Raw genomic sequence first — 19,269 nt, forward strand, 5'->3', positions numbered from 1 at the left:
TCCTGGCTTGCTGGGCCTCCAGCTCCTGGTCTAGCCAGACAAGGTGTCACTCAGGCAGAAGGGTGCTTGCCACCGTCCAGGGCCTCCACGTCCACCAAGTTAGTCCCTTCTGGCACCACCAGCCCCATCCACCTGATGCCAAGGTGTTCACCCCGGCCTTTACCTGCCCCAACCCCGTCCTGCTGCCATCATGGATGCCTTGAGGGCACAGCAACCCCACCCTCCCCGCCTGCCCTTCCTGCCTCCCCATCCCTGAGCAAACGCAGGACGGATCCAGGGACCTCAGGCTCTCCCAGCTCAGCCTGCTTCCCTGGGTGGTGCTGCTGGCACTTGGGCCTCAGTTTACCCCGCTCTTCCAGGACTACCTGGAAAAGCCCTTCATGGCTTGTCTCTCTAGTCTGCATCCTCACCCCCAAGGGACTCTGTGGGGAAGTTGGGGTGCCCTGGCCCCAGGCTCCCCACATCCAGCTGGACACCAACTGGGTGGCCTCACCCCGCGGGGCTGGAGAGACTCCCGCCCGCCCTCCCAAGAAAGGGCGCAGAGACTTGAAGGAGAAAGTGCTTTATCAGCGTCCTCGGCCCATGGGCAGGGCAGACGGTCAGCTCCGCACGCGGACTCGCCAGGAGTAGGTGCTGAGCACACGCTGCCGCCGGCGCACCACACATGTGTACGTGCCCTCGTTGATGGCGTTGGCGATGATGCTCAGGTGCGCCTCGCCCAGCGCCAGGTAGCCGGGGTAGGAGAACTCCAGGGGCTCCTGGTCCTTGTACCAGCTGCGGGGAGGGCAGGAGGGCTGGGCAGGGGCCCAAGACCCACTGCCCACCCTCAGGTTGTCGCGGGGCAGGGTCACTCACTACACTTTGCCTTTCTTGTGGAGTATCTTCTGGCCGCAGCGGAAGGTCACGTTCCTGCCCTCAGGCACCAGCCTGGTTTTGGTCCTGGGAGGCGGCGCAGTGGCGGCCACCGTGGGGAAAGGGAACTCTGCTCCGGGGTAGGGGAGGACCTGTCAGTGCCCCGCCCTGCCCCAGACCCCAGCCAGGACTCGGGGACCCAGGCTCACCGTAGCAGAAGTCACAGCTGCTGGGGCAGAGCCTCTTCATGAGCCTCCGGCGGGCGTCGCAGAAGCCCCGCCGCGCCCAGGACGCACACACGAACAGCCGGTCCAAGCAGCCTGCGGGAGGGCAGCCTGGCCTCAAGGCCCGCCCAGCACGCCCGCCGCCCACCTGCCCGCTGTGGGCACTCACCGTAGAGCCGGTGCAGCCCCCACAGCTCGTCCTGCGACAGCGCCTTCCAGCCGCGCAGCGTGGCATTGAGGTGCATGAGCGCACGGCCGTGCTGGGAGTGCATCAGGCCCAGTGCGTGGCCAATCTCGTGGGCCGCCACGTGCACCAGGTCCGTGAGCCATACGCCTGCAGGCCCCGCTGGTCAGCTCCTCTGACACGGCCGAGCCCTCCGCCCTCCGCCCTCCGCCCTGCGCCCTGGCTCCGGCGGCCCACACATCTGCAGCGTGCAGCAGCGGAGCCTCCCTCGGCCCGGCCATGGGAAGATAAGAATGTTCCAGGCTGGCCGAGGCGGTGAGCTCGGCCCCCAGGAATGCAGCTGCAGCTCTGCGCTAGCGGTGTGGGGGTGGGGGGGGGCCTCAGGGCCCCTGGCACCCAGGCCCATGAGCTCCTCACAGCCTCCCCCTCCCCGCCTGCTTGACCCCAGATCGCAGCCACGGCCATCCCCAAAGCCCGCCCGCTGCGCCCACCGTGGCGCGGAGGCCCCACAGGAGGCCATGCCGGCCGTCACCTTTCTTCCAACTGTAGCGTGTGGGGCCCAGGACCCAGTACTCGCTGTCGTCAAAGTGGATGCCGCCGTGTGGGGGGAAGAAGGCATGGGCCAGCTCTCCCGTGGGGCCGTCGAAGCAGTGGTGCATCGCCGAGACCAGGCAGTCGGTGTGGTTGATGGGGTAGAAACCTGGGGGAGCACAGGGCTGAGAGGGGGCCGGGGGCCGGGCGGGGCGGGGGTGGGACGGGCGCCCACCTATGCGGAGGTCACTCGGCTGCTCGGGGGCCACTTCTCGGAAGCTGAAGGGGGACACGTCACTCCACATGCGGAAGGCGGCGGCCAGGCCGCGCCGGGTCTCGCTGGGGCTCAGCAGGTTCCGCGGGAAGGAGAGGATCCTGGGGTGGGGGTCAACATCAGGGTTGGTGGCCGGGCTGCACCGCGCTCCCCCCAGGGCGGGGTCGCACCTGTAGGTGAGGTTGAAGTGGTCCCAACGCAGCCTGGCCGGGGTCAAAGTGTAGCGGCGTCTGCGGGGCGGCTGGGGGGGCAGCGCGCCGGGGCCCGGGGTGGCGAGGACCCCCGCGGGGTGGTGCGCGCCGACATCACCCTTCGAGGGAAGCAAGTCCTCGTAGGGAGGCAGCAGGGACTGTCCCCAAGTCTGAAACGCGAGGAAAAGTGACTAGAAGGAAGTGGGGTGCGGGGCGCAGGTCTGGGGAGCGCTGACTTTCCCTGTTTTTGTCTTTCAGCGTTTTCTGCTTTTCTACCCCGAGCGAGCGTTACTTCTACAGCCAGAAAGAAAAATGCGCCTCCTAAAAGCAGGCCAGGTCGGAGGGGGCGGAGCTGGAGGCCAGACGCCGTCCCCCCCGCCGGCGGACAGGCGCTCGCGGACCCTCGGGCCGGGCGCAGAGCCGGCCGGCCCCCTCGCCGCTCTCACCTGCGCTGCGCTCGCGGCGGGCCTGGCCGCCGGGGCCCCCAGCCGGGCCAGCAGCACGAGGGCGGGCAGGAGGCACAGGGCGCCCAGCACGGCCCCGAGCCGCCGGGCCTGGTCGCGGGCACCCGACGCCGCCGAGGGGACGCAGGCCCCGCGGCCCATGGCGCCTGCGGACTGGCTGTCGGGGCTCCGGGCCGCGTGGGGCTGCGCGCGGGACCGGCGGAGCCGCGGAGGAGCCGGGCGGGGAGGCGCCGGGCGGCTCGGGTTACAGCCCCGTGGGGGGGCCGGCAGGCTGGGGGGCGCGGCCGCCCCTGAAGGGAACCAGCTGGCCGCCCGCTGTGGGAGCACCCCGCCGCCCGCAGCTGGCCGAGGGGACCCAGGGCCTGTGGGTCGGTGGCAGGGGCCTGGGCAGGGCCTGCTGGGCGGGGTCACTTGGGCGGGGGGGGGGGGGGGGGCAAGGAGGGCCCGGCCGACAGGACAGGGAAGGGACAGGCTGAGGCAAGGGTGGTCAGTCGGGGCCCCTAAACTGGCTGTGGGCTGAATGACCCGGCGGCTCTTTCCCCACATGGAATCCCCCCAAACTCCTGGACCACGAAGGAGACCCGGGAGTGGAGCCTCCATCCTGGCCGGCTCAGGACTTGTCACCCCGCCGGCGCTGGCCTGACAGGGTCCCCGCGAGCGGGGAGGGGACGCGGCGGGAGGGGACGTGGCAAGTGAGTACCGGCTGCGGGGAGGGAGGAGAGAGGCGGGGTAGGCGGCGTGGGGAGGGCGCCCCAGAGGGGCAAGGCTTCGGAGCCAGGAGGGAGGGGGCCCGCAGGGGTCCCGCCGAGAGCGGGCGCGGCCAACGAGGGGCTCCGTGGGGGTCGTGGGGAAAGCGCAGGAGATGCGGGGCGGGGGTGTGGGGAGCGGGGAGCGGAGCCCGAGGTCTGGAACGGGCGGGCTGGGGGAGGGGAACGGAAGGCTCGACGGGACGGCCCTCGGGCTGTGCTGGGCGTGGAGCCGGGCCAGGAGGGATGTTGGCGAGCGCGCCTCTGGGCGGGGGGACGGGGATCCGGGGGCAGGAGGGCGGAGCGGGCTGGGGGACAGGGAGACGGGGGAGGGAGCTGGGGGAGGATCGGGCCGCGGGGCGGAAGGCACTGGGCCAGACGAGGCCGGGGGTCGGGGCCCTCCCCGTTCCCCTCCAGGCCTGAGTGACAGTAGCGCGCCGGGCCGGCGGGGCCAGCGCCAAGTGGCTGGCAGGCAGCCGTGAGGCTCCGGGGGAGCATTTCGGGTGGTTCTTGGAAAGCGCCCGGCCGAGGGCAGCGCCCCCGTCTTCTCGGCTACGTATTTGCGCCAACAAACCGATGTCCCCGCCCGTGCCCTGCACCGCCCCACACTCAGCAGTCCCGAGACCCTGCCGAGGCCCTGGCCTGAAACTGACGCCTCACTCCACTCGCCGCTTAACCAGGACACCACGACCCCGGGGAGAACCGAGTCTTGCTCTGGTCCCAGCCCGTCTCCACAGCCCGCCCCAGAAGAAAAGAAAAGGGGAGGAGGCGCGGCGGGGTTCGCGAGGAGGCCCCCAGCTGGCGGTGACCCTGGGATTCCGGCCCACCCAGTGCTTCTGGAGGATGTTTCTGCTTCAGAGCTCGGGGTCTGGGCAGGAGTCTGGACCCATGAGTCCAGGGAAGGGCTGGACACGCGGGTCGGGAAGGGGCCGGGCGGGGCATAGGGCCAAAGCGGGCCGGTACTGGAAGAGGGGCCGGTCCGGCCAGCCCTGGGCTGGGTACGGTAGCGAGGCGAGGGCGGGACCCGGGGTGTGGACGGTGCCGAGGCTCGTCTGTCGGTCCTCCTCGGCGGGAGACAAGAGACCCGCCCGGCCCCGCCCCAGGCAGGCACCAGGCGGCAAAGTCCGACAATCTTTTTATAAAACACGGGGGGGGGGGGGGGCAGCTTGCGAAGAAGAACGCGGGACGCGGCTCCGGAGCGAGACGGGGCGCGGCCAGGCTACACGAAGATCTGGATGCGGTCGCGGATGGGCTGGCGGCAGATGGGGCAGGCGCTGAGCGCGGCGCCGCAGGGCGCGCACGCGCCGTGGCCGCACTGGAACACGAGGCGGATGTGGCTGTCGATGCAGATGGGGCAGGTGATGCGCTCCTCCATTTGCCGATAGCGGCTCTGCAGCTCCTCCACCAGCTGCCGCGGCGGGCCGGGCGCGGAGGCCGCGCTGGCCACCTCCGTGCCGTCTGCGGGGGGCGATCCGGGTCAGGGGCGGGGATCCTCCGGGCGCGGACGGCGGGGGGCGGAGCGTGAGCGGCGAAAGGGCCCGTGGCCGTGGGGGAACCGCGGGTGGGGCGTGAGCAGCGGGGCGGGGGCGGCGCCGAGGCCCGCCCCACCCACCTGGGCGTAGCTTCTTGCCGATGACCGCCTGGCACCTGATGCACTTCTTCATTCTGCGCGCGCACTCTGCGGGGGAAGCGCGCGGTCGGACGGCGCCGCGCCGACGCGACCCCGACGCCTCCCGCCGCCCCCCGCACTCACCCTCGCACACGGTGCGGTGCTGGCACGGCGAGAACAGCACCAGCAGCGCCAGCTCCGAGCACACCAGGCACTCGGCGGCCTCGGGCCCCGACGGCGCAGCCACGTGCAGGTTCGTCACGGTGTTGGGCGTGCTGAGCGCCAGCCTCGGGCCCGGGGCCGCGCCCCCGGGGCCGCCTGCCTGCCGCTCCCTGAAGTCGGAGGCGGAAGCTTGAAAGGGCCCGGGGCCCGCCCCCCGCCCCCCGCGACCCCCCGTCGCGGGGCTCACCGGAAGCGCTGGGCGCAGCCCTGCAGGGCCTTGAGCACGCGACCCTCGACGGCCAGGTCCAGCGGGCTCCGGCCGCGGTGGTTGGAGTAGCTCACATCGGCGCCCTCCAGCGCCAAGAAGCAGGCCATCGCCGCGCCCACCGTCAGCTCCGCGCTGCCCGGCAGGCCTGAGGCCTGTAGCTGTGCGGCAGATGGACGCTGGTGAGGGAGGGCGCCGCAGCCGGCCACGCGGCCGGGTGCTGGCACCGCCCCGGCCTGAGCCCCGCGGCAGAGGCATGGGCACTCCCTCCCTGTCGCAGGCCGCCAGAACGGGAGGTGGGCGGGAACAGCGCCCCTGCCTGGGGCCTCCCAGGAAGGGGCTGAGTTCCCAGACTACCCCCGACCCGGTCGCATCCCCACTGGGCCCCACCCCATTTCCCAGACTGATCAGGAGAGCAGAATCACAGAGACGCTGGCCACGCTGTGGTGACTGAGGTCGCAGAAGATGCCCCCTGCAAACCACAGTCACCCAAGCTGCCCCACCCCCAAGAGGGCCTGGCTCCCTGGGCCCTCACCAAAGGTGGAGGCCGACGTTTGCTCAGGCTCTGCCCTGAGCTGACAGCTAGACACCACAGCCCACCTCTCCAGCACCCAGAGCCACACGTCCTCACCCTGGACAGCAGCTGTAAGGGCCCCGGGTCCCCCCCGGCCCCATCAGCTGCTAAGGGCAGCAATTGATGACGTTGCAGTGCCAAGTGCAGGGCTGTGTCCCCCTCCTCGTCCTCGGCATTGACGCTGCAGCCAGCGTCCACCAGCAGCGGCACCAGCCCCACGTGGGCCTGCTGCACGGCCAGGTGCAGTGCAGACTGGAGCTTACGGTTTCGAACATTCACATCACAGCGGCCCTGGGAGTGGGGGTGGGCACAGGCTCAGCCCAGGGACGCCTGGTGGGCCCTGACTCCCCATCCCAGGGCTGGCCTGGGCCCTGCGTGTGCACCTCTCGGATGAGAATCTGGGCCACCTCCCGGTGGTTGTTGAGGGCAGCCAGGTGCAATGCTGTAAAACCATCCTCCTTTTTGGCATCTACCAGCTGCCGTGCCCGTGCCAGAATCCTCCTGACGGCTCTGTTGGGGCAGGGAGATGTGCCTGGGGTCATGGGCATCCCCGGAGTGGCCCAGCAGGGTGGCAGGAGCCTGGCCACTGGCCACGTGCCCACCCCAAACTCACAGCGTGTGGCCCTTGAGAGACGCATGGTGCAGCAGGGTGAAGCCCTGGCTGTTGGTGGCAGTGACGTCGATGGCTGGCACCTCGGTGAGGATCTCCACAATGCCGCTGGCACCAGCACCCACTGAGATGGCACAGTGCAAGGGCGTGTCAGCATGGGCATCCTGCCAGTGGTGGAGCAATGGTCACTTGATGGGAAGGTCACTGCCACTGTCTCCTTGACCCCAGGGATAGGGCCAGGGGACCCAGCACTCACAGGCAGGTTGACGTCACAGCCGTGCTCACACAGGACCCTCACCACCTCCAGGAAGCCCCTCTGCACGGCCACATGCAGTGCTGCGCTCCGGGTGCCATTAAGAGCGTTGGCCCCGCACCCTGAGCTCAGGAGCACCCGGGCAGCCTCAGGCTGGTTCCTGACAGAAGAGGAAGCAGGAGGGTTGCTGTGCCCACTGGCTGGACCTGCAGGCCCAGCTCCCGCCATGCCCTGCCTGGGCCTCACCCCAGGGCTGCATAGTGCAGCGCCGTGTTGCCCTCGTCATCAGGCAGGTCCACGTCCGCCCGTGCCTTCAGCAGCAGCCGCAGCAGCTCCACCTGACCTAGGTAGGCCGCCACCAGCAGGGCAGTCCTGCCCTGGTTCTTGGTGTCCACCTGCCAGGAGAACCAGCAGGTCAGTCCCCGGCCCTCTGGCCTCTCCCTGGGGCTGGCCAGGCGTGGGGAGTTGGGATGGTATCACAGGAGCTCGCCTGCTCTGGGTGCCTCCGAAGCAGGTCCAGAGACCGGGCCATGTTGCCCAGGGCCACCTCCACGACCAGCCTCCCTGGGTGCTCTGGGTCACTTTTCTGGGCTCGAAGCTTGTCCAGTGCAACACTCAGGGAGCCTGGGGGGCAGGGCTAAGGTGAAGTGGTGGTCGGGAGCAGCCCACCTCCCACTGGCCGCCTGAGCTGGGTGCCCGCACTTTTGTTCTCCCTGGCACGCTCAGCCACGTCCAGGTTGGCATCCTCCTCAGGCCGGTAGGCCAGCAGACAGGAGGGGCTGAAGGTCCACAGCTGACCACCGACTGCCACACGCAGGTTCCCATCTCCGAAAACCTTCACCACTTTTCCAACGCGGCCCAGGGCCTGCGTGAGGAGAGGCTGGGGTCACAGACAGGTCTCCCAGGGATGTGAGGGAAGTGGGCATGGAGGTAGGGGTGGGGGACTCACAGGGGCCATGTCATCTGTCCACTCCCCGTGCCCAGCCTGCAGCCGCTTCACTGTGTCGAGGTCGTCGATGACCCGCACCACATCGCCCACCCAGAAGGAGTTGTGCTGAGTAACAGAGCGGCTTGTGAGAAGGGCCCCCAGGCAGGTGTGGCTGCCCAGGGTTGTGGAGCAGGAGGGCCCCTATCGAGCTCCACAGCACAGGCAGGCCTGAACTCGACCCCAGCCTCTGCCAGAAAGCACAACCAGAGGGTCTGCCTGGATGAGGGCCCAAGTGACCAGGGCAGCCCCAGGTGGCCCAGCCCCAGAGCCAGGTAGGTGACAGCTGGAGAGGCAGCCGGGCAGCAGCATCCAGACCAGACAAAAGCCAGCTCTTGGGTGGTGTGAAGACCAAGGCAGGCCTGTCCTGGCATACTGAGCAGGGAGCTGCCAGCACAGCCAAGGCCAGACAGGAACGGTAGGGGATGGGACCCCAGGACCAGGGGGTGGGGCCAGAACAGAAAGGGAGCAGGTATCAGGGGCCACTCCTTCCCCGCTCCCAAACCTTTCTGAAAGGCAACACCTGTGCCCTCACCTGCACAAGACTCACCCTACAAACCACCTGACTTGAGACTCACCACGCCCTCTCCTCGAAGGCCCCCAGGTGTCCTGGACTCCAGCTCCAGAGCTGAGCACGGGCACATCCTCCCCCCCACTACCCCCATCTGTGCACGCCCACCGCCGCCTCCATCCCCCTTCCAAGCATTCCTGCCTCCCAAACAGCTCTCAGCGCGCCCACCCCGTGCTCACTGCCCTGGGCCAAGTGCCCACCCTCAGTCCTCGCTGCCCTGGGCCAAGTGCCCACCCCATCCTGACAGGCCTTCCCGCCCCCTCTCACCACACCCACAGGGAGAACTTTAGAAAGCCCAACCCTGTCATCTCCTGCCTATAATGCTGCGGGGGCTTCCTTCAGCTCTCAGGATAAATGCTAGGGCCTGGCCTGCGTGCCCTAGTCTCCTAGGCTCCTGGTGCCTCGCCCTCTATGTCCCTTCATGCCTGGATCCCCTCTCTGTGGAATTAATCCCCTCTGGACCCCACCAGGCCCTTCCCTCTTCTTTCAGGGCTGGTGGAGGGCACACTCGGGGCTGAGGAGGTACACGCAGCAGGGGTGCAGAAGCGAGCAGACGGGGCTCAGCCCAGCCCCCCATGCACCTTGGTGAGAGCCCCAGGATGGAAGGTCCAGCGGGTCTCATGGCTGAACTGGACACGCACGTCCCCACAGTCCGTGATGCGGTGCACGGTGCCCGTCTGTCCGATAAACTGTGGCAGGTCATGGAGGCTGTGGCTGGGTGGAGCAGGAGGGCTAGGGGTCCAGAGGATGTGGGAGGGGAGGCACAGGGGGCTCAGCAGGTGGGGCGGCTCACCTCCGCCATCCTGGGGTTCCACCCGCCGTGGCCTTCCTGCATCTCCCTCAGGATGTCTGGGTCCAGCAGACACTTAACCTTGTCCCCGTGCTGGAAGGGCTGGCCGTCCACACTCACCCTGCGCTGCAGCTCTGCTGGCTTGCCTGGGGGTAGGCAGCAGGTCCTGCTCAGGCAGGGTCCTTCCCTCCTCCCCCCGCCCCTCCCCTCCTCGGTGACTTCACAGGCCAGCCCAGGCCCAGCGCTGCCCAAGACTCAGCCAAGGCAGGCGGGCAGCTGTGGTGTCAAGGGCCAGTCCATACCGAGCCTTGGGAGGTGCTCCTTGTAGTAGAAGCCGCCGGCCGCCTCGCCCACACACTTGAGGTCCACTTTGCCCTTGTGGCCCACGCGGTACACATTGGTGGTGCCATCGGCCCACGTCACACTGGCCACACTCCGGCCCGTCTCCACATCCCAGCCACGGATGTCCACCACTCGGCCTGGCTTCCCTTCCCCTCCTGGGGAGACAGCAGCCCCCTGGCAGGCTAAGCCAGTGCCACCAGGCCACGCCATGGCAGAAGCCAGCTCCACTTTCCCAGCCGGGCCCCCACTCACCGTCCTGTGAGCCCCACTCCCAGTCGGGGCCCCGTACCACCTTTGCCCCCTGGAAGATGCCCCTCAACGGGATCCTTGGGAGGCCCTGGCGGGGACTCAGCATTACCCTGCAAAAGAGTGAGTGGGTCTCGCGCCATGTGGGACAGTGGTGCGATGGCACAGGCCCCGTGCTCTGCCCAGCCTTGCTCCTTCCCCTTGCCCACTCCCCCACTCCTGCTCCCACTCACACCTGGCTGTGGTCTGCCGGACAGGGTCCCAGCTCCCAACCTGGGACAGCTGGCCCAGCAGGTCAGTGTCCTCCACACTCTGGGCCTGAGTCTGCTGACTGCATCCCTCCAGGGGACCTTCTCTGATGCCAGGCTGGGCAGGTCCCCCGGGCCTCCCCCCACACAGCACAGCCTGTGTATGCGGTCACTCCACATCTGCTGCCTCCCAGTGAGCCAGGTGCCCACTGTGAGGGCTGTCCCCAGAGCTCGGAGCACAGCCAGGCCCAGGGGATGGCTCAGCATGTGGGAAAGAGAGGAATAAGGAAAACAGGCTCGGCCAGAGGTGCCCAGACAGCTGACCTCCCCACCACTCTGGCCAGTGGGCAGCTGGGAGGTAAAGCATGAGCCTCCCTCCACATATGTGGGGAGTGTCAAGGAGACATCGGCGACAGCACAGGAGACGGGGGAGGTCCTCTGGGTGCCCACCCCAGCCGGCTCCTGATCTCCTCTGACTACAGCAAAGGAGCCTCTCAGCCAGGCCAACAGCACCTCCCCAGCTGTGCCTGGGGGATGGCATGCAGCGTGCGTGGGCTGCCCACTGCCAGGCCCGGTGCTTCCACAGGGGATGCTGGAAGCACGGCCACACAGGCCACCCTCAGTGACCAGGCCATGGCTGCACTGGGGATCCACACCTGGCTCTAGAGGTGGTCCCGAGAGAGGAGACCAACCTCTGCAGACCTGCTCAGTGGACATGACTGCCTTCCGCTGGGAGTAGGGGCTGGTGTCAATGCCCAGAGCCCTCAAATGACCAGGACCCTGGTCTTGGGAAGGACTTGACCTGTACCCTGGGGAGTGGTTAGCCGGAGGCAGCTCCAGTTCTCTGGGGCCAAGTCCTGGTCGGGTGTCAGAGGTGCTTGTCTTGAGGCCCTGGATGTTACCAGGTAGGACCCAGTGCTGCCAGGGCCCCACTGTCCACACCCACGCCTTGCCGCCAGCAGAGGGCTGCAGGGGTGGTGCCGAACTCACGGTCGCGAGTGGGCCGTCTCGTAGCGCTCGAAGGCATGGGCCAGGTCGTGCTTGCTGTGCATGTAGCACTGCGTGCAGAGGTCGTAATCGAAGCAGACACGGCACTTCCAGCGCATGCCCCGCAGCCCGTGCTTCTTGCAGCAGTCACAGATGATGTTGGGGTGGCGGACGCCTGGGGGTGGGGCAGGGTCAGGGAGGGTGGGGCGTACCCCCCGCCCCGCCCCCGGGACGGCCGCGCACCGATTTGGGCGTTGTCGTAGAGCAGCAGGTCGTGCGCGCCCTGGTAGCCAGCGCGGTAGTTGGTGCGGGTGCCATGGTCCCACTGCACGACTACCGTGCGGTCGGGGGTTGAGGGGCTGCCGTGGCGGCCGAGCTCCACCACCGTGCCCACGCCGCCCTCGCCGCCATCCTGCTGGCCCCACTTCCAGTCCATGCCGCGCACCACACGCATGCCCACCTGCACGCCCGCCTGGGGGTCTGGCTCCATGGTGGGCGGGACAGCTCCAGGACCTGCGGGCAGAGGGTGCCCTCAGGCCACATCAAGGAGGCCACACAGGCTCTTGGCGATTCAAGAGGGCTGCCAGGGAGAGAGGGATGGTAACAAGTCCAGGGGAGCTACGCAGGGAGGGGAGGAGAAGTGCGAATGCCCTGGGGCCAGGAGGAGCTGGTGAGCATGCACCCTAGGGACGGAATGGGGCCCACTTGGCCACTGGCCAGTAGCAGGAGAGACCCACCAAGAAGATGGAGGCAGAACCGTCCTGGAGGGAGGGTGGGACCCCTCTTTGGAAAGGCCCCTCCAGCCACTATGAGATGCTAGCCTGGTGTGAGCTGGAGCAGAAGTCTGGGGTCAGTCCTGGTGAGAGGACAGTGGATTGCCAGGGAACCAGAGGGCAAGACCTGGCCAGGGGGTTTGCTCAGCAAATGCCCGTGGAGGATCTGCCCGTGCTGGAGATTGGTTCTGGGTGGTTGGCACAGTGGGCTACCAATAGATATTTGTTTAAAAACTAATGGATTTGGGTTGCAAGTGTCAATATAGCAGGCAAGACAATAAAGCTTTCCGAAGGAAACAGCCTTTGTGCAGCCAGTTGATAAGCCAAATGACACTAAGGAAGTGCTGGGGCCGGCCCAGTGGCACAGCGTTAAGTGTGCACGTCTGCTTCCGCGGCCCAGGGTTCGCTGGTTCAGATCCTGGGTGCAGACATGGCACAGCTTGGCACACCATAGGCATCCCACATATAAAGTAGAGGAAGATGGGCATGGATGTGAGCTCAGGGCTAGTCTTCCTCAGCAAAAAGAGGAGGATTGGCAGCTATTGTTAGCTCAAGGCTAATCTTCCTAAAAAAAAAGTCCTGTTCATCAAGACACTGCTCCAAGATGCAAAGGCAGCAGCCCCTGAGGGAACCAATACACTCACCTCGCAAAGGTGAGAGTGTAAAAATGCCTACAGATCCACACTGATGAGGCAGCCAGCCAACAGAAGAGAGACGAAACACTGGAATGGGCCCCAACGACTCACACACACCCCGGGTCTGGTCGCCAAGCCGCTGCTCACGGGTGTGACTACACTCACAGCCCCACAGCTCAGTGGACAGTGCTGTGAGGTCACTCTGGGCCCACTGCTGGGGCCTCCTTTGGAAACTGTGGCCCAGCACTCCAGGTACGTACCAGGTGGAAGTGGCACACGTGCTCACAGCAGCGCCCTCCCCCATGTCCTTAAGGGTGAACTGGGTCATGAAATGTGGTTCATGCCCAAGGGAGCAGGAACCTCCACACTGCAGGCGGCAGCGGTTGAGTGTGAAGTTCAGGGACGTATGTTGGACAAAGGAGCCACACGCCCACTACCTTATTCAATTTATCGGCGGTTCACAGACAGGATAAGCAAATCCAGGGCGCTGGAGGCAGGGAGACAGCGGTGGAGGTGGCCACGGGGGGCTCTGGGGCCCAGGGACGTGCTGTTTCCTAATCTGGGTGCCCGTTACATACGTGCTCACTTTGTAAACCTGTCACTTATGACCTGTGCCTCTCTGGATTATGTGGTTCTTCAATAAGGTATTTTAACGACATGAATGGATTTGAAAAACAAGAGGGAAAGTCAGCAGGACTCGAAGAGGGAGAGGGCTCAGGGACTCCTGGATGTAAGAGAGTGATCACCACTCCATTTTTGGGAGCTGTGCCTGCAGGTGGATCAGGATCTCACACAGCTTGGACCCTGTGGCTGAGGAAGAAGCTGGCCCAGAGCGAGGCTGGAAGCAGGGCTGAGTGTGAACCCGGCAGCCCAGCTCCAGAGCTCCTGGAAGGCTGGGGGAGACCCTCAGGCTGGCTGAGACCCTCAGGCTGGCTGGGGAGCAGCTGAGGCAGGAAGGGTTGCTGCCAGCTCCAGTTAGGGTCCCATGGCACTCTTCAGCTACAGGACACTGAGGCCAGCCCAGGGCTTGACCAGTGACAAGGAAGGAAAACCGCATGTCATGCTCCACCTTGGCCCTGCCCCACCTCCAGCCCGACACAGTATCCCAGGCCAGGCCAGCTCAGGAAATGCCTTGGCCCAGCTGAAGTCGCAAGTGGGCCAAGAGAAGGGGCGGCAGCAGGCTTTCCCTCAACTCGCACTCTGGCCAGCAGTAGGGGCCCCACCCCACGGGTCTACTGATGTCCACCCTCTGCCCAGCCCCACTCCAGGGCAGGGTGGGCATGGAAGGGCACAGCCCTCAGGGCTGGGCTCTTGGTCCATGCCCAGCCCAAGTGTCCACACAAACGACCCCCTCAGATTCTCAGGCCAGCCTGGCCTTCTGCAAATCTTCCTCCCTCCTGGGCAGGCCCCCTCCTCCCCCTGTCGAGGACCTCAGTCCTGCCACAGAAACAGGCGAAAGGATAAACCCTCCCAACCCAATGGCTGATTAGGAGCCTTTCCTCAGAGAAACTCCTCACTGCTCATTCATCCAGATGGCCTCACCTCTTGGGCCACACTGTCCTCCTCTACTGTTCCCTCTCAGCTGCCCTCCCCTCTCTGGTTTCTGGACCCTGCTAAGATGGGGCACCAAGGCCTGAGGCCACAGCAGGCTCCAGCACCAAGGGCTTCTTTGTCCCTTTATAAAGCACAGCCAAGCACAGCAAGAATGCCCACATCAAGACTGACCACTTGAGGATGCCATCCCAAAATGCCTGTGACTCTCTGGTCCCAGCAAGCCCCAGACAAGGGGAGGGGTGCTGTGGGCTGCAACCCTGGCAGTCAGGTATGGCAGGCCACCCACTGGTGGTGTCAGCCTCCTGCCTGGTGCCACAGGTGTCAGACTCAGGCAAAGCAGCACAGGCCAAGTCAGCGGCCTCAAGGCCCAGGCCCCACCCCAGCAGGCGGCCTCACCAGGTCCACGCAGCCCGCCTTCCTGCCGGGAGCTCACCAGAACTGGCTGCAGCAGGGGGGTCGTGCTGAGCCACCCCTCACTCCTCCCAGATGCTCCTGTTGAGCTACAGTTAGCTAGAGCAGGCCTCATTCCAAGCAACCACAGACCCAGACAAGTGTGGGCAGACAGGCCCAACGAGAGGTCCCTGCAGCCAAAAGCACACATCTGCAGAGCCCAGAACCCAGCCCCAAACCAGGAGAACGGCCTCAAGGCAGGAAAGGGCCTGAGCCCCAAAAGTCAGGGGTGTGCTTGTTCTATGGCCAGGATGGCAGGCCCTCTGTCCGTTAGCCTAGCCTCTCAGCCTGCCTGGCCAGCCGCCACACCTGCCAGCCTGCTGGCCTATGGCTCCACTGGCCACATGCTGCGGGACCGTCTCCAACTAGACACGAGGGGGGCACCCCAGCAGGAGCACAGCATGGCCTGTGCCCAGCCCGGCCCTCAGGGGAATGGGCAGAGATTGGAGAGAGCGGGGTGGGGGTGCCCAGCAGAGTCTGTGGGAAACCAGGACCAGGACTCAGCCAGTGACAGCTCCACATGGGTAGCAGGGTAGGGTCACCAGGGCAGTCCAACCTGTGACAGGAGAAGCCCCAGACCAGCACCTGTTGTATTCACACCCGATATTTTTAGCACGGCCAGAGAGCTCTCCTCCAGCCCTGGCCAGCAAACTGCCACCCTCCCCAGGGCTGTCCCTCACAGGAGCCCACCAGCCCACGTGGACACAGCTGGCTAGGGCATGCTGAGCCCTAAGCCTCCTCCCACCCCTCACCTCTTGTGCCCAGACCAGCACCCACTGAGGAGGACGGTGGCAAACAGAGGAGCATCCCAATTTGGCAGCACCTGTGGCCTGGGACACCTCCTTGTCACCTCCCCTCCAGCACTCCACCCCCAGGGGTCTTGAGGTCTGACCCTACTTCAGTACCTCCGTCCAGCATGGTGTCACCCTGGCTAGGGCCTGAGCAGGGCCCCCAGCAACGCCTCCCTGCAGCCCCCTCCCACGTCTCTGCCACAGGGACAGGGCGCCTGGCTCCCGGGCCCAGGAGTGCCTCGGCACAGCATCCCGGGGCCCTAGGGAGGTGGGCGGGTTGCTTCCCAGGCCTCTTTGTCACTTCCTTCTACCCACCTCCCTGCCTGGCCTTTGTCACTGCTGTCCCTGGGACCCAGGACACGGCCGAACGTGCTCCATGTAACACCAGGCATCAAGGCTCACTACCTCACCTCAGAAGTTCCCATCAGGGTGCATGGGGAGGAGCTGGCAAGTGGAGAGTGGCCCAGGGTCAGGAGCAGGGCAGCAGTGACGAAATCCAGAGGGGCAAGGGAGGACAGGGACCCCTGTTTCAGTGGGAGATTCACCCAGACAGTTATCTCTTTTTTTGCCTTTGCCCAAGATGCTGTACTCTGCCATCTTCCTCAGGGCTTACAGGCTGTGCCCCCGGCTGGCACCCAAACTCCCTTGGAGAATGTCACCAGGAATGTTTAAAGTGACTCTGAAGCAGTCGAGGCATGAGGACTTGGACGACAGGTGCGCCTTAGCAAAATCGGAACTCACCTTAGAACACACACCAGCCTCCCGTCAGCATCCCAGACATTTAGCTGCTATTTCCTGGGTCACAAATTTGCTCAGCCACCAAGATTTCCTGTTGGAAACTAGCAGCCATTGCCGACACAGAACACAGCAAACCAAACAGGTAGACAGCCAGCAAGTCTGGGGAAAAACGGTTTTTAAAAGGCAGTTTTATGCTTTTAGCATTTACCGTCACAACCAAACAAGTGGACATCTGGCTCTGTTCTGTTGGGTAATAGTTTCTCTTTTCACAAGAAACTGCCAGCTCTTAGAGGGCAGAACTATTTGCAAAACAAACATTGGGATAGTGTAGAAATAAGGTGTTTCCCCCATTTGTGAATATTTTTTTGGAAAGACTTTAAAAAGCCATAAAGATTAAACCACATTTAGCTAGCAAGTTGGCAAACTGCCTTTATTCAGAAGAATGAAGTTGTGTGACTCTGAGGCTGCACCGACATGAGGCTGCCACTCCTCTCCTTGCACCTCCGGCTGTGCTGATGATGCTGTCAGAATCGACACCATGTGTGGCATAATCAATAGGCAAAACGTGGTGAGTCACAGGCTCCCGTTATGTGGCAGCTCTGGCTAAGACAGAGGTGGACATCCCGGGTGCCAGGGGGGTCTGGCCCATTAGGGACTGGGGTGAAGCCCTCCTATCAGCAGCCCAGGAAGCCTGGCTTGGCCCAGCATAAAGATATCTGCTGGGGGAAGGCCCAAAGGAAGCACAGGGCTGTCACCACCTGAATCTTGGCAGCCCGAACGGACGCCCTCAGGCACTCTGCAGACCAGGCCCTTCAGATACTTGTTGCACCTGAGGCAACAGGCCACAGTGCAATCGTGAGAGGAGGGGACCGGCCAGGAAGGGCTGGGTTTGCAGGCTTCCACGCCCAGGCTGCCTTGTCCCCAGCCCCACTGGTGCCCACCAGGAGCCCGTCTGGCACCTTTGCTTATTTCCTCAATTGGTTCTGAACTCAGAAGTGGAGAAGCAGGATTATTTATCTCTCACACACACACACGCTCAAAAACATGCAAAACCCCTCTGACGCGGTATCACAGAATCCACAGGGCAAAAGCACCAAATCCAAACCATCGCGCCACAAGCCCGTCCAGAGCTTACCTGTCTGGCCGTCCAGTCGCCCCGCTGCCCGCCTTGAGACTACTGGGCTGCAGCCCAGACGCCCGCAGACTTGGGGACTGGCCTCCAGCCTTGCTAAGCTTCAGCGCCAGCCCTGAGCCATCCAACCCTGTGGCGGCGGGGAGATGCGGGACGCACAGTGAGCAGCTCCGACGGGAGGCGGCGGGCGGGGTCGCCTGCCTGCTCCCCGGGCTGCCGCTGTCTACACGCCCGTTCCCGGGCCCGACACCCAGAGCCGCCAGGGCCGGCCTCCCGCCCCGCAGGCTCCCGGGCTCCGGCGGGCGGCCGCCGCAGTCACTGTCCGCAGCCGCCTGGAGCGCTGCAAACGTCAGGGCCCTGCGCTGCTCCCCAGGCACGAGCGGCCGGCGCACGGGGCAGCGGGGCCGGGCAGGGCCGGGCGGGCCAGGGCACTCCGGCGCCGCCCTCGGGTCCGCCCCACCGCCGTCATCCCACCCCCTTCCGGAGGAGGCCGCCCCGGGACCCGCCGCCACCAGACCCCTGCCCCGGCCTGGGTGCCTCCGCGACCCTCCACTTGCCCGGAAGTTTGCGTCCCGCCCGCTCGGCGCGGGGGCTCCGGGGCCTGCGGAGCGCCGAGTCTGTGAGCCGGCCGGCCCGCGGCTCCTCGGCTGCTCAGCGCAGCTCGCCAGCCAGGAAGCCAGGCAGCCCCGCGCGTCGCGCCCGCGCCCACGGGCCGAGCGGCCCGAAGCCCCCAGCAGCCGGGGCTCCTAGGGCGGCCGCGGCGCCTGCCGGGAGTTGTAGTCCGCAGCCCGACCGGACGAAGAGCGGCGTCTGGGTCCGAACCACAACTCCCAGGAGGCCCCGCGGCGGTGTGATGCAGGCGGCTGCAGGGGGCGCTGCGGGCGCGAGGGGGAGAGGGAGGGAGAGAGCTCCGCGCCCTCACAGCGCCGGGGGCGCCTCCTGCTTTGCCTCCCGGGAGGGGCTCGGGCTCGGCTCTGCGCCGCAGCGGACGGGGGCGTGTTCGCATCGGACTGCGCGTGATGCACGTCGTCAGAGGCTGCGGCGGCCTGGGCGGGCCTCTCACCACGCCGGGGCCGGGGGGGCGCCGGGCCGAGCAGCGTGCGCCGGGACGAGAGGGCACCCGGCTCGCAGGGACCAGGCTGCCGGGGCGCGGGCGGCAGGCTCTGACAGCGCACGGACGCCCGGCCACGCCCCCGCTGGGGAGGGCGGGGCCCGCGCCGGAAGTGCGCGGGTGGGCGGGGCCGGAGCGCGTCGCCCCGCCCTCCCTACGTGGCGCCGCTGGGCTCAGAGCAGCGTTCCGTTGCCGTGGAGACGGGGGCCGGCGTCTGTCGGCGGCAGGATGGGCGCGCGGAGGGGAGGCGTCGTGCCGCCAACTCTGACTTGATTTGCTTTAAGAGATAAGTAACGCCAGCACGTGGCTTTAAGTCGGCCCCAGGTTTGCCAGTTCAGATCCTGGGTGTGGACATGGCATGGCTTGGCAGGCCATGCTGTGGCAGGCGTCCCACATATAAAGTAGACAAAGACAGGCACAGATGTTAGCTCAGAGCCAGTCTTCCTCAGCAAAAAGAGGAAGATTGGCAGCAGATGTTAGCTCAGGGCTAATCTTCCTCAAAAAAAAGAGAAACTCTCAAGTATTTTTTTTTCTCCCCAAAGCCCCCGTACACAGTTGTATATCTTAGTTTTAAGCCCTTCTATGTGGGACGCTGCCACAGCGTGGCTTGATGAGCCATGTGTAGGTCCACACCCAGGATCTGAACTGGCAAACCCTGGGCTGCTGAAGCAGAGTGCACCAACTTAACCACTAAGCCACCAGGCCAGTCCCTGTTTTATCTTTCTGAGTTCATGTTTATTTTTTTCTGATTCCTTTTCATAGATAATGTTCTTTCATAAGTGCAGTTTTTTCTTATTTTCCTTCCATTATACAGTTTTTAAAGCCTTTTTTCCGCTTCCTGCATTGACTCCCTCACGCAGGTTCCTTTTCTCTGCTTGCTTTGGTGTGTCCGCTCCCTGCTGAAAGCTTTCCCGAAATGTCTGCTGAGCCTTCTTTCTGTTCAAATTTAAGAGTCAGATGCTGCAGGAGACAGGATC

At 65.4% G+C, this 19,269-nt stretch overlaps 2 protein-coding genes across 12 annotated transcripts; both read right to left on the reverse strand.

Annotated features, from left to right (window-relative positions):
* Positions 1–546: 546 nt before the first annotated feature.
* MMP23B (matrix metallopeptidase 23B) lies at positions 547–3,110 on the reverse strand. Of its 3 annotated transcripts, none has more exons than XM_044769463.2 (8): positions 2,703–3,108; positions 2,236–2,375; positions 2,027–2,166; positions 1,793–1,960; positions 1,246–1,410; positions 1,062–1,172; positions 856–982; positions 547–774 (listed from the first exon to the last, which is right to left on the reverse strand). In XM_044769463.2, the coding sequence occupies exons 1-8, from the start codon at positions 2,859–2,861 to the stop codon at positions 600–602; spliced, it is 1,185 nt and encodes a 394-aa protein (XP_044625398.1). In that variant the 5' UTR covers positions 2,862–3,108; the 3' UTR covers positions 547–599. The 3 variants fall into 3 exon arrangements, with proteins under 3 accessions (XP_044625398.1, XP_044625396.1, XP_070367434.1); XM_044769461.2 differs by having other exon boundaries at positions 2,236–2,426; positions 2,703–3,107; XM_070511333.1 differs by lacking the exon at positions 1,246–1,410 and having other exon boundaries at positions 2,236–2,426; positions 2,703–3,110.
* A 1,465-nt stretch (positions 3,111–4,575) lies between these two features.
* On the reverse strand, positions 4,576–18,336 carry MIB2 (MIB E3 ubiquitin protein ligase 2). 9 transcript variants are annotated; one of them, XM_070511331.1, is made up of 22 exons: positions 17,739–18,336; positions 17,185–17,311; positions 16,053–16,208; positions 15,722–15,835; positions 11,352–11,621; positions 11,112–11,283; positions 9,880–9,986; positions 9,588–9,782; positions 9,289–9,431; positions 9,077–9,172; positions 7,889–7,993; positions 7,642–7,804; positions 7,430–7,563; positions 7,186–7,334; positions 6,943–7,099; positions 6,690–6,850; positions 6,460–6,586; positions 6,134–6,367; positions 5,485–5,663; positions 5,220–5,407; positions 5,079–5,144; positions 4,576–4,924 (listed from the first exon to the last, which is right to left on the reverse strand). In XM_070511331.1, the coding sequence occupies exons 5-22, from the start codon at positions 11,596–11,598 to the stop codon at positions 4,686–4,688; spliced, it is 2,862 nt and encodes a 953-aa protein (XP_070367432.1). In that variant the 5' UTR covers positions 11,599–11,621; positions 15,722–15,835; positions 16,053–16,208; positions 17,185–17,311; positions 17,739–18,336; the 3' UTR covers positions 4,576–4,685. The 9 variants fall into 9 exon arrangements, with proteins under 9 accessions (XP_070367432.1, XP_014718624.1, XP_014718625.1 ...); XM_014863138.3 differs by having other exon boundaries at positions 9,077–9,184; XM_014863139.3 differs by lacking the exon at positions 15,722–15,835.
* Between the last annotated feature and the right edge of the window lie 933 nt (positions 18,337–19,269).

This window comes from Equus asinus, chromosome 5, assembly GCF_041296235.1.
Source record: "Equus asinus isolate D_3611 breed Donkey chromosome 5, EquAss-T2T_v2, whole genome shotgun sequence".
NCBI lineage: Eukaryota > Metazoa > Chordata > Mammalia > Perissodactyla > Equidae > Equus > Equus asinus.

Excerpts from the sequence above, each read along its gene's own strand:
- MIB2 (XM_070511330.1), bottom strand. The coding sequence starts at position 11,598 with ATGGAGCCAGACCCCCAGGCGGGCGTGCAGGTGGGCATGCGTGTGGTG. Across the intron at positions 11,284-11,351 it reads CTACGACAACGCCCAAATCG|GCGTCCGCCACCCCAACATC; the intron begins GTGCGCGGCCGT and ends CCCCACCCCCAG. Across the intron at positions 4,925-5,078 it reads CGGCAAGAAGCTACGCCCAG|ACGGCACGGAGGTGGCCAGC; the intron begins GTGGGTGGGGCG and ends CGCCCCCCGCAG.
- MMP23B (XM_044769461.2), bottom strand. The coding sequence starts at position 2,861 with ATGGGCCGCGGGGCCTGCGTCCCCTCGGCGGCGTCGGGTGCCCGCGAC. Across the intron at positions 1,411-1,792 it reads ACGCTACAGTTGGAAGAAAG|GCGTATGGCTCACGGACCTG; the intron begins GTGACGGCCGGC and ends CGGGGCCTGCAG. Across the intron at positions 1,173-1,245 it reads GGGGCTGCACCGGCTCTACG|GCTGCTTGGACCGGCTGTTC; the intron begins GTGAGTGCCCAC and ends GCCCTCCCGCAG.